General features: G+C 36.1%; 1 protein-coding gene across 1 annotated transcript in view; it reads right to left on the bottom strand.

The window, feature by feature from the left end:
* LOC123546990 (fat-like cadherin-related tumor suppressor homolog) overlaps nt 1-16,107 on the bottom strand; it is a 117,302-nt gene that overhangs the window by 26,604 nt on the left and 74,591 nt on the right. Inside the window, exons 10-11 of the mRNA XM_053551301.1 lie at nt 14,257-14,430; nt 10,969-11,118 (exon numbers count right to left, since the gene is read on the bottom strand). Coding sequence (XP_053407276.1) covers nt 10,969-11,118; nt 14,257-14,430 — 324 coding nt within the window. The remainder of the gene's footprint in view (nt 1-10,968; nt 11,119-14,256; nt 14,431-16,107) is intronic.

Raw genomic sequence — 16,107 nt, 5'->3', positions numbered from 1 at the left:
AACCCTGACCTTGACCCCGCTGACAACAACCATGTATCAGTTTTAAAAAATGCAATATTTTATGTACTAAGCTTGGTCACAATGCCATTAAATTTGCAAAATAATACCCTGTACAGTAAATATTATATAAGTACCGATACTAAGGGCCATAACTCATATGTTCCTGAAGCAGTTTCACTGAATCTTGCAAGACCATATTTCCCCAATTACAATTAATATTATTACAAAGTTTTATTGAAATCCTTCAAACCATGTCTGAGATATGACTATGGATGGATAGAAAATGGAATAAAAATACTGCTTATGTAATATATGTGTATATAAGTATAAAGGGCCATAAATCTTGTCCTACAGCAGTTGACATTGCTACCATGTGTTACTGAAATCCATTAAACCATGTCTGAGATATGACTTGAGAAATCAGAAAATGGACTATTCATGTAATCTATATATATTAAACAAAACCTGGTTTGGAGTATTTAAATAAAAAATGGTAGAAAATGTTAACTGTACAAAGTACAAAGGGCCATAAATCTAGTCTTTCTCAAGCAATCCAACTGAAACTTGCAGTGCTGCATATTTTTTTTTATTAGCAGTTAACATTTCTACAAAGTTTATGGAAATCCTACACACTTATTCTGAGATATGACTCAGGACAGATAAAAGTCAAATAAAACTCTGTATATGTGCTATATATATAATTGCAAGGGCCATAAATCTTGTCTTCCTCAACCAATCTTAACGAAACTTGCAGGGTCAAATTTCCCTGTAGCAGTTCACATTTCTATTGTGTTTTATTGAAACCCTTTAAACCAAGTCTGAGATATATTTTAGGACAGACAACAAGAGGGCCATGATGGCCCTATATCGCTCACCTGTTATCATTGCACTTGAGGACAAGAAGGTCCTCAGAAAAAATATCCAAAGGACCGTAACAACAAAGGGAAGAAATTTAACCAAAAAGAAAAAAAAATTCTTACAAGGTACAGATATGTCAAAATACACCTAAAAATTGGAGGTGCCATCCATGTTGTACCACAGAAAAGTGGTCTCGGTTTTTCCCTACGGCCAATAATAAAAAAGTTACTAAATATAAGCTATTTATAGTAACGTAAAAGGAAAGTAATTAAAAAAAAATTATTGTAAGTGAACAAAAGAAGGATCTGCAAAATAAATCTGTTGACATAAATGAAATTTCAGATCAGTATTTTCATTAGTTATGGAGATATACCCATTTTAATTTGAAATAAAGGGAGGTAATTTGACATAAAATGAGTCCATAGTTATCTACCCTGATTGGCTCAGTCCAACTAATGACAATAATGAAATTTCAAATAAGTCCTATAAGAACTTACTGAAATAAATCCATTTTGATTACAATCAGGGGAGGTAATCAGATATAAAATAACTCTGAACCTATGCTTGGATCTGATTTGTCATAGAATCCAAGAATTATTGTTGTTGAAGTTATTTTGGAAGTTTGTATCAAATCAAACCATAAATGAAGTCTCTATATGGCTGCAAAAGCCAAAATAGCCAATTTTGGACCTTTAAGGGGCCATAACTCTGGAACCCATGAAGAAATCTGGCCAGTTCAAGAAAGGAACCAAGACCTTGTGGTGATACAAGTTGTGTGCAAGTTTGGTTAAAATCGAATCATAAATGAAGCTGCTATTGTGCAGACAAGGTCAAAATAGCTAATTTTGGCCCTTTCAGGGGCCATAACTCTGGAACCCATTAAGGGATCTAGCCGGTTCATCTAAGGAATCAAGATCTTATGGTGACACAAGTTTTGTGCAAGTCTGATTAAATTCAAATCATAAATGAAGCTGCTATTGTGCAGACAAGGTCAAAATAGCTAATTCTGGTCCTTTCAGGGGCCATAACTCTGGAACCCATAATGGAATCTCGCCAGTTGAAAAAAGGAACCAAGATCTTATTGTGATACAAGTTGTGTGCAAGTTTGGTTAAAATCAAATCACAAATGAAGCTGCTATTGTGCAGAAAAGGTCAAAATAGCTAATTTTGGCCCTTTCAAGGGCCATAACTCTGGAACCCATAAAGGAATCTGGCCAGTTCAAGAAATGAACCAAGATCTTATAGTGATACAAGTTGTGTGCCAGCTTGGTAAAAATCAAATCATAAATAAAGCTGCTATTGTGCAGACAAGGTCAAAATAGCTAATTTTGGCCCTTTCAGGGGCCATAACTCTGGAACCCATAATGGGATCTGGCCAGTTCAAGAAAGGAACCAAGATCTTATAGTGATACAAGTTGTGTGCAAGATTGGTTAAAATAAAAACATAAATGAAGCTGCTATTGTGCAGACAAGGTCAAAATAGTTCATTCTGGTCCTTTCAGGGGCCATAACTCTGGAATCTATAAAGGAATCTGGCCAGTTCAAGAAAGGAACCAAGATTTTATGGTGATACAAGTTGTGTGCAAGTTTGGTAAAAATCAAAATATAAATAAAGCTGCTATTGTGCAGACAAGGCTAAAATAGCTGATTTTGGCCCTTTCAGGGGCCATAACTCTGGAACCCATAACGGGATCTGGCCAGTTCAAGAAAGGAACCAAGATCTTATTGTGATACAAGTTGTGTGCAAGTTTGGTTAAAATCAAATCATAAATGAAGCTGCTATTGTGCAGACAAGGTCAAAATAGCTAATTTTGGCCCTTTCAAGGGCCATAACTCTGGAACCCATAATGGGATCTCGCCAGTTCAAGAAATGAACCAAGATCTTGCAGTGATACAAGTTGTGTGCCAGTTTGGTAAAAATCAAATCATAAATAAAGCTGCTATTGTGCAGACAAGGTCAAAATAGCTAATTATGGCCCTTTCAGGGGCCATAACTCTGGAACCCATAATGGGATCTGGCCAGTTCAAGAAAGGAACCAAGATCTTATAGTGATACAAGTTGTGTGCAAGATTGGTTAAAATAAAAACATAAATGAAGCTGCTATTGTGCAGACAAGGTCAAAATAGTTCATTCTGGTCCTTTCAGGGGCCATAACTCTGGAATCTATAAAGGAATCTGGCCAGTTCAAGAAACGAACCAAGATTTTATGGTGATACAAGTTGTGTGCAAGTTTGGTAAAAATCAAAATATAAATAAAGCTGCTATTGTGCAGACAAGGCTAAAATAGCTGACTTTGGCCCTTTCAGGGGCCATAACTCTGGAACCCATAATGGGATCTGGCCAGTTCAAGAAAGGAACCGAGATCTTATGGTGATACAAGTTGTGTGCAAGTTTGGTTAAAATAAAATCATAAATGAAACCACTATCGTGCAGACAAGAAATTGTTGACGGACGCACAAGACGCACGGACTGACGACGGACGAAGGGTGATCACAAAAGCTCATCTTGTCACTATGTGACAGGTGAGCTAAAAATGGAATAAAACTCAAAATATGCAATATATATATACACATGTACAAAGGGCCATAGATCTTCTCTTAATGAGACAATCTAACCAAAACTTGCAGGTTGGAATTTCCCTATACAGCTGTTAACATTTTCTACCATGTTTTATTTAAATACTCCAAACCATGTCATAGATATGGCTTCGTACAGACAAATAGATGGACAATGGCAAACCTATACCACCTTTGGCAGGGGATAATAAGTAAACATTCAAGAAGGCCATAATGACTGTAAGACACTCACCTGACCTTGACCTTGAATATATGCCATAACACATTGACATTTTTTGGTCATAAATAGTGTTCCATATCATTTCATGATGGAAAGAAAAAAGCATTCTGGTCTTTTTGACTATTCTGTTTAGATGTTTAAAAGATCGATATCCTTACATATATTTTTATTTTGAAAGCAAACCACTTATTTTTATAGCAAGCTACTGTAAAACATGTAAATATAAGAATTTAATGCCATTTTTGTGCATTTATATGAATATAAACCACAGTGGGACTTCTTGCAAATCATCCAAGACTCGCTAGCATGATTCATCGCTAGCCCGATTCGTGGGTTTGCAAGAAGTCCAAATGTGGTTTTTACCCAAATAAACACATAAAAAGTATCATTTATGATTTAATTCTTAAATAAACATCACATGAAGTGACCCAGGTAAGTATATGAAAGATATTAGAAATTAAATTTTGTATAACATGCATAAACTGCACACTTATTTTGTTTAATGTTTGACTTTAAGCAATCATGGTATTTTAAATCCATTATGAGAAGATAAGATTATGTATTTGACTGATATGATATTCACTGGTTTGATGCCATATTTAAAGTAATTGGCAGCTTGATATGATATTCACTGGTTTGATGCCATATTTAAGGTAATTGGCAGCTTGATATGATATTCACTGGTTTGATGCCATATTTAAGGTAATTGGCAGCTTGATATGATATTCACTGGTTTGATGCCATATTTAAAGTAATTGGCAGCTTGATATGATATTCACTGGTTTGATGCCAGGTTTGATGCCATATTTAAGGTAACTGGCAGCTTGATATGATACTCACTAGTTGGATGCCATATTTAAGGTAATTGGCAGCTTGATATGATACTCACTGGTTTAATGTCATATTTAAGGTAATTGGCAGCTTGATATGATACTCACTGGTTTGATGCCATATTTAAGGTAATTGGCAGCTTGATATGATACTCACTGGTTTGATGCCATATTTAAGGTAATTGGCAGCTTGATATGATATTCACTGGTTTGATGCCATATTTAAGGTAATTGGCAGCTTGATATGATATTCACTGGTTTGATGCCATATTTAAGGTAACTGGCAGCTTGATATGATATTCACTGGTTTGATGCCAGGTTTGATGCCATATTTAAGGTAACTGGCAGCTTGATATGATATTCACTGGTTTGATGCCATATTTAAGGTAATTGGCAGCTTGATATGATACTCACTGGTTTGATGCCATATTTAAGGTAACTGGCAGCTTGATATGATATTCACTGGTTTGATGCCATATTTAAGGCAACTGGCAGCTTGATATGATATTCACTGGTTTGATGCCATATTTAAGGTAATTGGCAGCTTGATATGATACTCACTGGTTTGATGCCATATTTAAGGTAACTGGCAGCTTGATATGATACTCACTGGTTTGATGCCATATTTAAAGTAATTGGCAGCTTGATATGATATTCACTGGTTTGATGCCATATTTAAGGCAACTGGCAGCTTGATATGATATTCACTGGTTTGATGCCAGGTTTGATGCCAGGTTTGATGCCATATTTAAGGTAACTGGCAGCTTGATATGATACTCACTGGTTTGATGCCATATTTAAGGTAATTGGCAGCTTGATATGATACTCACTGGTTTAATGCCATATTTAAGGTAATTGGCAGCTTGATATGATACTCACTGGTTTAATATTTAATAGGGTTGGGAACGAATATTCGAACATTCGAAAATCGGTCGAATATTCGAATATGAAAATCAAATTCGAATATTCGTAAATTATTGTAATTATTTTTTTTCAAAATAAGTATCATTGATTTTGGGCAATATGAGCATGCTAATTCTACAGAATAAAACCATGTCATGTTAGTTTATCGCGTATCAAAAGATGTCCAATTAACAAGAAAATAGCAATGCATAATTGGCAGGGGCCATCGTTGCGGATTAACAGTTTGCAACAGGCGTCAATGTGTCAGATGCATGTCAAAAGATGTCCAATTAACAAGAAAATTGCAATGCATAATTACCTGGGGTCATCGCTATGGATTAACAGTTTGTATTAGGCACAAATGTGATACATCTTTATCTTTTGTTCATTTTTATTGGCGCCTGTTTTATGTAACAAGTTGTAGAATTTTTTTTCGAAAACAATACCAAACCTGTAGATATTGTCGATCTTTTCACAATATTTTGTACGACGTTTCAGACCATCCGCAGAATCAGTTTTCATCCGCAAAATGGCAGCAGTAATACAACAGCGCGTCACGTGTTTAAATGGGGTGACCTGCTATATTTAGATAAAATTGCGACGGTCAAAATTATAATTGTTTTGATTTTTTTTGTATCATTTTGAAGCTAAAACACTGAATTAGTTAAATATGTTCATGATTATACTGACAGAATCGTGAAATAAAACGCTAGGATCGGCGGGTTTTGCTATGTAAGATAGGGTTACCCGAAACAAACATTTTTTGGCCTTATTTACGATGATCCACGCTTTAAACAAATGAATACGTTGTGTATATGCCAATCACTTAATACGAATTTAAAGCTTCCATTAAAACTAACCAAATATTCGAATATATTCGAATATGGCAAACGGAATATTCGAATATTGATTTCAGTATTCGTTCCCATCCCTAATATTTAAGGATGTTTTTCAGGATATCTGCCATTTTGAAAAAAAATTCTAACAAAATGTATGCCAAAAATTAATGCTAAATAATTAAAATATGGCTAGTAATGTACCATTTAACCCAACAGATTCTACTTGTTGATAAAAAAAAAAATTTGTTCACTCTTATTTTTGACTGGCATTGGCCTAAAATTGATGTAAGATGTACAATGGAGTAGGGGTCGGTAATTTCAAATATCTATTAAAGTAGATCAGGTTTGGTTCTGATCTTTTTCTGAGGATGCTGTATATAATATTATAATGATAAGCTAAAACTGAAAAAAAAAGTTTTCAACATAGCACTTTATATTATCTAGAAAGTATAAATTAAGGATAACATGGTGTAATAGCCATATTTCATATCTTGTAACTGGATGGTAATATTTAAATGAAATCTGGTCACTTTATATACATTCAAAATTAAAAAACTATTCACCGAGAGAATTTTCAAATTTTATCATTTTTTGGGGAGATAATCGGTATTGAAGTTTACATTGATGCCTATGGGAAATATATAATTTCTTTGATTATGAGAATCCGAACCGGAGTTTCGAGAAAATTATGCGGTAGAAAGCTGCATTATATGATTCTGATACAAATATCAAAAATAAATTTAAAATTCCCCGTAGGGAAAAGGAGAAAATTATTTTTTCTAGTTTTCAGGGGAGATAACTCATGTAAAACCAAAATTATCAGGGGAGGTAATCTAAAGGAAATTTTTGAGAACTTCTGTCACTATATAACTTGTCAATATGCACCTTATTTCTATCGTTTGACATTTTTAAAGCTTAAACTATCAAGTTGTATGTACGCTTTTGGTGAAACTGAGGCCTATTACACCATGTTATCCTTAAAACAAATCTTAAAGAACTCAAATTATCAAAATTCACCAGTTTTTTAAAGTTTTTTCTAAATATACCCCAACATTTTTTCTTGCCATTTTGAGGCATTTTTATGTGTCATTAAAGCAGCAAAATATTTTTAAAATCTTAATGGCAGATTTTTTTTTTTTAGATTTAAATTCATTTCTTCCATTGAAAAATTATGCCAACAAGAAGGCCATGATGGCCCTATATCGCTCACTGTTATCATTGTACTTGAGGACAAGAAGGTCCTCAGAAAAAGTCAAGGACAGGAAAACAAAGGGAAAAAAATTTAACCCAAAAAAAAAAAAAAAATTTTAAAGGTACAATAGTCAAAATTTCACCTAAAAAATTTGGGGGTACCATCATTTGTACCAAAGAAAAAATGTTCGGTTTTTCCCTATGGCCCCTAATAAAAAAAATTCTAAAAAGATTTATATTAAAATAAAAGGGAAAATAATTTAAAAAAAAAATTATTGTAAGGAACAAAAAGAAGGTTGCCAAATAAATTTTGTGACATAAAAGAAATTTCGATCAGTATCTTCATTAGTTAGGAGATTCCATTTTAATTTGAAAAAAGGCATCTGAAAGCGCTAAATCCCCGCCACTGCTATAGATATGAAAGGTAAACTTTGATTTTAGCTTTGGGGCCCTTTAGAAGACATGGTGACTATGATTCGCCAAAAATTTGATGAGGTGATCATTTGACCCCAAATTTCATGAAAACCTTTAAGGGGTTTAGGCTACGAGCTGAAACTTTTCCCCTTTATTGTGGGCCCTTTACCCTTTATTGACAGGTGATCATGGTTCTTGATGAGGGGCTTTGACCCAAATTTGATGAAAAAACCCTTTAAGGGTTAAGGAGATAAGAGTGGCATCAAAAGGAGGCTCAACTTCGACCCCTTTGTTGTACCTTGATTGAGCTGGATGGTTTTATCTAATTTTGACATGTTTTGAGAGGTAAACATTTGACCCAAGTTTTATAAATTCCCTTTAAGGGGGTTTTTAGATTAAGCGGCACGAAATGGAAAGGCTCAAAACCCTTTTACCTTCAGTTGTGACTTGCCTTGAGCCAACTGGCTGACCCCAAAATTTGCACTTGCCTTGTGAGGTGTTCGTTTGACAAGTTTTATGAAAAAACTTCAAGGGGTTTAGGAGATTAGAGCGGACACAAAGGAAGGTCAAAACCTTTTACCCCAAAGTTGTGACCTTACCCTTTACGGCGAAAGACTCTGGGTTTGAAGTTTGTGAGGTGATCTTTGACCCAAGTTTTTTAAAATTCCCTTAAGGGGTTTAAGGTTTAGGCGGACAAAAAAATGGAAGGCTAAAAACCCTTTTAACCCGGTTGTGACCTTGACTTGACCGGCAGGTGACTCATTGGGTTTTGCACATCGTCTTGATGAGGTGATCATTTGACCCCGTTTTATAAAATTCCTTCAAGGGGTTTAGGAATATAGAGTGGGCACAAAAAGGGAGGTCAAAATTTTACCTTGAGTTTTTGCCCTTTACTTGAATGCAAGGTGACTCATGGGGTTTTGACATGTTTGATGAGGTGTCATTTTACCCCAAGTTTCTGAAAATCCTTTAGGGGGTTTTGGAAATAGGACGGACCGATTTTGTCGGAGGAAGGACGGACGGACAGAAGGGGCGGTTACAATTGACAAGTTTCAAATTTTATCAACTTCCTTTAGAAAATTTTTTATTAGTTTTTTTTTTTTTTTTAAAGGGAAAAAATTTTCCCTTTAAAAGATTATTTTCAACTGAGAAATAAATACAGGTTAATTAATTTTTGATTAATTTTCGAGATATTCATGACTATTTATATTTATCATGATATGTGTAAAATTTTGTATACCCCTCATTGCATATCTTGTATGGTATCAGACCTATCATACATGAAGTGCTTATCATTTGTTTATTGTTTGCTTCTAGTGTGACAGATATAGCATTCCCACTACTGTACATACCATACATCTATGCTATGGGTCTTGCAGCTTTGAACAAGAACATTTTAAAAGTTTTTCATTATTTTCAGCTCTGGCAGCCATGTTGTTAAATTAGTCAGAACTATTTTGAACAAATTTAAGACAGCTCAATGCTAGGATACTTCAGGCAAAGTTTGGTGAAATTGCATCAAGCAGTTCATGAGAAGAAGTTGTCTGAAGCAAATTATGGGCAGCAGATGGACAAACAGACAGACGGGCAGAGATCCAGCAATCCTAAATGCTCACTATGAGAACTACGTGCCCATGTTAGATAAGATGGGGTTACCTTGAACTATTTATTAAATTTCAAAGATGACCACACAAGGATAATACAGACCAAATTTGGTGAAGAGACATAAAGCCATTCGTGAGAAATGTTGTTTTTTCTATTTTTAGTTCTAGCAATTCCAAAAAGGGTTTAAACAGAACCATTTGCACAAATCTGAGAGAAGTATTAGGGTGCCAAAGGCCAAGTTTGGTGAAGAAACATCAAGCAGTTTGTGCAAAGCTGTTTAAAAGGTCTTCCATTTTTATCCATGGCAGCCCATAAGAGGGGTCACACAGAAGCACTTAAAAAACTAGAGGGAAGTCAACACAAGAATGCTACATCAAGTGGTTCATAAGAAGTTTTTTTTCTATTTTGACTCTAGAGGCCACTAAAATGGGTCAAGTTCCCCAGTTTGAACAAACTCCAGAGATGATCTTGCAAAAATGCTAAAGACCAAGTTCGATGAAGATTCATTGAGCATGTCATGAGAAGTAAGGAGATGTAATTCTGAGGATAAAATGTTGACAGCCAACTACAAATGAAGGACACCAGAACATCACCCACACCTGTGCAATAGCTTACCTTAAAAGATCTATACAAAGATGCTTCAGGCCAAGTTTGGTGAAAATATATCAAGCGGCTTGTGAAAAGTTGTTTCTTATTTTACGCCTCTAAAAGAGGCCAAGCACACCTATTTGAATAAATCTGAGGGAAGTCCATAAAAGGATGCTGCAGACCAAGTTTGGTAAGGATCCATCCAACATTTCATGAGAAGTCATTTAAAGGCTTAAAGTAATAAAGCAGAACCAATTGAACAAACTTGAGGGAGATCCACACAATGTTACTACAGACATAGTTTGGTGTGAAGATCCATTAAGTATTTCCTGAGAACAAGTTGTTGAAGGCTTTTTTTTTATTTTTCACTGTAGTGGCCACTAAAAGGAGTCAAGTTCCCCCATTTTAGATCTTACAAGGATGCTACATTCCAAGTTTCATGAAGTTCTATCAAGCAGTTCACAAGATGTCATTTAAAGGTTTTTTCTATATTAAGCATCGGTAGTCCTTGAAAGCAGTCAAGTGGAATTATTTGAACAAACATGAGAGAAGATCTTGCAAGGGTGCAACAGATCAAGGTTGGTGTATTTCTGGCCAGCAGTTTCCAAGAAGAATATTTTTAATTTGAAATATTGACAACTGACAGACTATATGTTAAGGCTAGGTCTTTTTAAAACTTTTACAGAAGTTAAATTTCAAAAGACCAAAACACTTTATGTTCTGAAAATATAGAAAAGTTCATTTCTTAGTGATATGAGCCCTTGAAAAGTGTAAAAGAAGTTATATGGACAAGCCTTTCTGTAATAAGGGCTTGTGATCCAGGCATGGTAGTTATATGGACAAGCTTTCTGTAGTAAGGGCTTGTGAACTAGGCATGGTACTTTATTAAGATTCTCTACTAAGGATGAAGTGAATCTGTTTGATTCTCCTAATGATATCTTACTTGCAAGAATTCTAAACGTATCGTCTGCTGTCACACCTCCTGATGTACAAGTCATACTGAACGTAACAATTTCATTCTCTGGGTCCGTCGCTGTGACAACAAACACTGAATCTCCCATAAATGCTGTCTCTGCATCAACCGAAACCGAAGCTGTTAAATTCATATAAATATGTAAATATGACAAGACAAAGAAACAAATTCTGACACTTTGGCATATTTGGCCTTTGATTTGATATACCATTTTTACTTCAGTTTTTGCTTTCTTCAGATGTATTTAAAGATATACAGAACCTCATTATACAGTCCAGTTTTAAGATTCATATATGTAATATTGCTTTGCTTTAATTACCCTAGACAGTGGACCTATAACAACACTGAGTAATTTCTGTGTAATTATGTATTCAAGTCAACCAATTCGGCATTCTTCAGTCTTCAGTGTGGCTTTCCATAAAAACTGGACAAGGCAGAAATATCAGAGATTATATAAATTGCTGATGTTTACTATTGGGTGCACTAACTTGAATTAGATTTTTCTCATTGTTAGCAAATGGCAGTCTCTAGAAACTGAACTCAAACAACTGAATGAAGTATTGTCATGCAGACACAGTCTCCTACTCTCAGGGACTGGAAGTATTGCCATGCAGACACAGTCTCCTACTCTCAGGGACTGGAAGTATTGCCATGCAGACACAGTCTCCTACTCTCAGGGACTGGAAGTATTGCCATGCAGACACAGTCTCCTACTCTCAGGGACTGGAAGTATTGCCATGCAGTCACAGTCACCTACTCTCAGGGACTGGAAGTATTGCCATGCAGACACAGTCTCCTACTCTCAGAGACTGGAAGTATTGCCATACAGACACAGTCTCCTACTCTCAGGGAATGGAAATATTGCCATGCAGACACAGTCTCCTACTCTCAGGGACTGGAAGTATTGCCATGCAGACACAGTCTCCTACTCTCAGGGACTGATTATCTCAACTACAGCATAACCATATGATCTGATATCTGTCAATGATCTATACAGTGTGTAAACATTATACTCCATATTCAGTATGTTACTTTACAAAAAACTTGTCTTTGAATTTTCAGGCCTGAACTTTTAAACATCTATCATTATTAGTGATTAGAAATTTTTAATACAAAAAAAAATAGTACAATTAACATTTCATTTTTAAATGGTCGGGAAGATTGAGCCAAAATGTAATAAAAACTTCATCACAATAAACAGGTTATTCTAGAGAAAAATAATGCAACAAGTTTTTTTTCTTTTACCTAGGTCCATGTAACAGACCTACTTTAGTCCATATATATCAGGTTGTTATGTTGATTTATACCCAGTTATTCAAATATCAATGCACACATGAAAAAGTTACAAGCTGGACAAGAAAAATGACTTGAAATCTTTGACTTCTAAGTGTGACCTCGAACATTGAGCTTTAAGTGTTCTGAGTCTTGCATGTAGTGTGACCTTGAACATTGACCTTTAAGTGTTCTGGGTATTGCATCAGTGTGACCTCGAACATTGAGCTTTAAGTGTTCTGGGTCTTGCATGTAGTGTGACCTAGAACGTTGAGCTTTAATTGTTCTGGGTCTTGCATGTAGTGTGACCTCGAACATCGAGTGTTAAGCGTTCTGGGTCTTGCATGTAGTGTGACCTCGAACATTGAGCTTTAAGTGTTCTGGGTATTGCATGTAGTGTGACCTAGAACATTGAGCTTTAAGTGTTCTGGGTGTTGCATGTAGTGTGACCTAGAACATTGAGCTTTAAGCGTTCTGGGTGTTGCATGTAGTGTGACCTCAAACATTGAGCTTTAAGTGTTCTGGGTGTTGCATGTAGTGTGACCTAGAACATTGAACTTTAAGCGTTCTGGGTGTTGCATGTAGTGTGACCTAGAACATTGAGCTTTAAGTGTTCTGGGTATTGCATGTAGTGTGACCTCGAACATTGAGCTTTAAGCGTTCTGGGTACTGCATGTAGTGTGACCTAGAACAATGAGCTTTAAGTGTTCTGGGTATTGCATGTAGTGTGACCTAGAACACTGAGCTTTAAGTGTTCTAGGTATTGCATGTAGTGTGACCTAGAACATTGAGCTTTAAGTGTTCTGGGTCTTGCATGTAGTGTGACCTCAAACATTGAGCTTTAAGTGTTCTGGGTATTGCATGTAGTGTGACCTAGAACATTGAGCTTTAAGTGTTCTGGGTCTTGCATGTAGTGTGACCTCGAACATTGAGCTTTAAGTGTTCTGGGTATTGCATGTAGTGTGACCTAGAACATTGAGCTTTAAGTGTTCTGGGTCTTGCATGTAGTGTGACCTCGAACATTGAGCTTTAAGTGTTCTGGGTCTTGCACGTAGTGTGACCTCGAACATTGAGCATTAAGTGTTCTGGGTCTTGCACGTAGTGTGACCTCGAACATTGAGCATTAAGTGTTCTGGGTCTTGCACGTAGTGTGACCTAGAACATTGAGCATTAAGTGTTCTGGGTCTTGCACGTAGTGTGACCTCGAACATTGAGCATTAAGTGTTCTGGGTCTTGCACGTAGTGTGACCTCGAACATTGAGCTTTAAGTGTTCTGGGTCTTGTAGTGTGACCTCGAACATTGAGCTTTAAGTGTTCTGGGTCTTGCACGTAGTGTGACCTCGAACACTGAGCATTAAGTGTTCTGGGTCTTGCACGTAGTGTGACCTCGAACATTGAGCATTAAGTGTTCTGGGTCTTGCACGTAGTGTGACCTCGAACACTGAGCATTAAGTGTTCTGCGTCTTGCAAGTAGTGTGACCTCGAACATTGAGCTTTAAGTGTTCTGGGTCTTGCACGTAGTGTGACCTCGAACACTGAGCATTAAGTGTTCTTGGTCTTGCACGTAGTGTGACCTCGAACATTGAGCTTTAAGTGTTCTGGGTCTTGCATGCAGCACATCATGTTGCTATGGGGAACAATTGTGAAACTGATAAAATGCCTTGATGGCAGCCAACACTAAACAGACACTGCTAACCTTTGGCATCTGTGTTGACCTTAACCTTTGAGGTAGAGATCAAAGTATAGTCTAAGACAGGTCATCTCATTATGCGGAACATTTTTGCCGAATGGTGGATGGCAGAGTGATAGACCAAACTCAGAAATGTTGATGGACTGACTGATGGAGTGACAGAAGAATGGAAAATGCAATCCTACAGTCTCTGACATTGGTCTTGATACCAGTTGGGGACTAATAAGGTAAACTATTTATTAATAATATTACAATGTTATTTCTAAATCATTCAATTTACAAATAAAATTGCCTACCATCAAGATTTGTCATAGTAGGTGGTTGATTCTCTGTCACATCAACTTGTATAGTGGCTGTCACAGTAGCTGTTGTTGCAACATTATTATTCTCTACACATGTTACTGTTAAAGAATAGCTTGATTTAGTGTCAAAGGCTAAGTCAGGATGCTCAACTACATAGAAGCCATATGCTGAAAAAAATCAATAAAGCATTTATGATAACAAGAGGGACATGATGGCCCTAAATCACTTATCTGAATGTCTAAGCTCAAACCTTTCTTTTAAATTAGTTTTTTAAAAATGGCTTCCATATTCAAAGGAGAAGTTTTTCATAGAGCAATATAGGGATGATCAACCCACAAGCAGCTCTAACCCACAAGCAGCTATGTCTTTTACACAAATTTAGATGGCTTTAACAATTGTATTAGAGGTTCAACAAAGGAAAACCTCTATGAAATTAATTCAAAATCCAGCCACTGGTTTAGGAGGAGACGTGTTGGAAGATTTTTCTATTTTTAGCCCTTGTGTAGTAGTAAAAGTAGTTAAAGCCTTTAACACAAGAGCTGTCCGTAACTTACATTCAGTAGTTAATGTCTTTAGCATAAATGGTTGCCAGAACAACAAATCCACTGTTATTACTTATATTCTGTAGTTAATGCCTTTAACATAAAGGGATTTGATGCTGGCCAGACAGGATAACAATTCCACTGATTTTACTAATGCCTTTAACATAATGGATTTGATGATGGCCAGACAGAATAACAATACCACTGTTATTACTTATATTCAGTAGTTAATGCCTTTAACATAAAGGGATTTCATGTTGGCCAGACAGACTAACAATTCCGCTGATCTTACTTACATTCTGTAGTTAATGCCTTTAACATAAAGGGATTTGATGTTGGCCAGCCAGAATAACAGTTCCACTGATCTTACTTACATTCAACAATTAATGCCTTTAACATAACGGGAATGGATGTTGACCAGCTGAATAACAATACCACTGATCTTACTTACATTCAGTAGTTAATGCCTTTAACATAAAGGGATTTCATGTTGGCCAGCCAGAATAACAATTCCACTGATCTTATCTTACTTACATTCAGTAGTTAATGCCTTTAACATAAAGGGATTTGCTGTTGGCCAGCCAGAATAACAATACCACTGATCTTACTGGTATTTAGCAGTTAATGCCTTTAACATAAAGGGATTTCATGTTGGCCAGACAGACTAACAATTCCGCTGATCTTACTTACATTCTGTAGTTAATGCCTTTAACATAAAGGGAGTTGATGTTGGCCAGCCAGAATAACAGTTCCACTGATCTTACTTACATTCAACAAGTAATGCCTTTAACATAACGGGAATGGATGTTGACCAGCTGAATAACAATACCACTGATCTTACTTACATTCAGTAGTTAATGCCTTTAACATAAAGGGATTTCATGTTGGCCAGCCAGAATAACAATTCCACTGATCTTATCTTACTTACATGCAGTAGGTAATGCCTTTAACATAAAGGGATTTGATGATGGCCAGCCAGAATAACAGTTCCACTGATCTTACTTATATTCAACAATTAATGCCTTTAACATAACGGGAATGGATGTTGACCAGCCGAATAACAATACCACTGATCTTACTTACATTCAGTAGTTAATGCCTTTAACACAAAGGGATTTCATGTTGGCCAGCCAGAATAACAATTCCACTGATCTTATTTACATTCAGTAGTTAATTCCTTTAACATAAAGGGATTTCATGTTGGCCAGCCAGAATAACAATTCCACTGATCTTATCTTACTTACATGCAGTAGGTAATGCCTTTAACATAAAGGGATTTGATGTTGGCCAGCTAGAATAACA

The sequence above is a fragment of the Mercenaria mercenaria genome, chromosome 9, assembly GCF_021730395.1.
Source record: "Mercenaria mercenaria strain notata chromosome 9, MADL_Memer_1, whole genome shotgun sequence".
Classification (NCBI taxonomy): Eukaryota; Metazoa; Mollusca; class Bivalvia; order Venerida; family Veneridae; genus Mercenaria; species Mercenaria mercenaria.
This window is presented reverse-complemented; position numbering and strand designations above follow the sequence as displayed.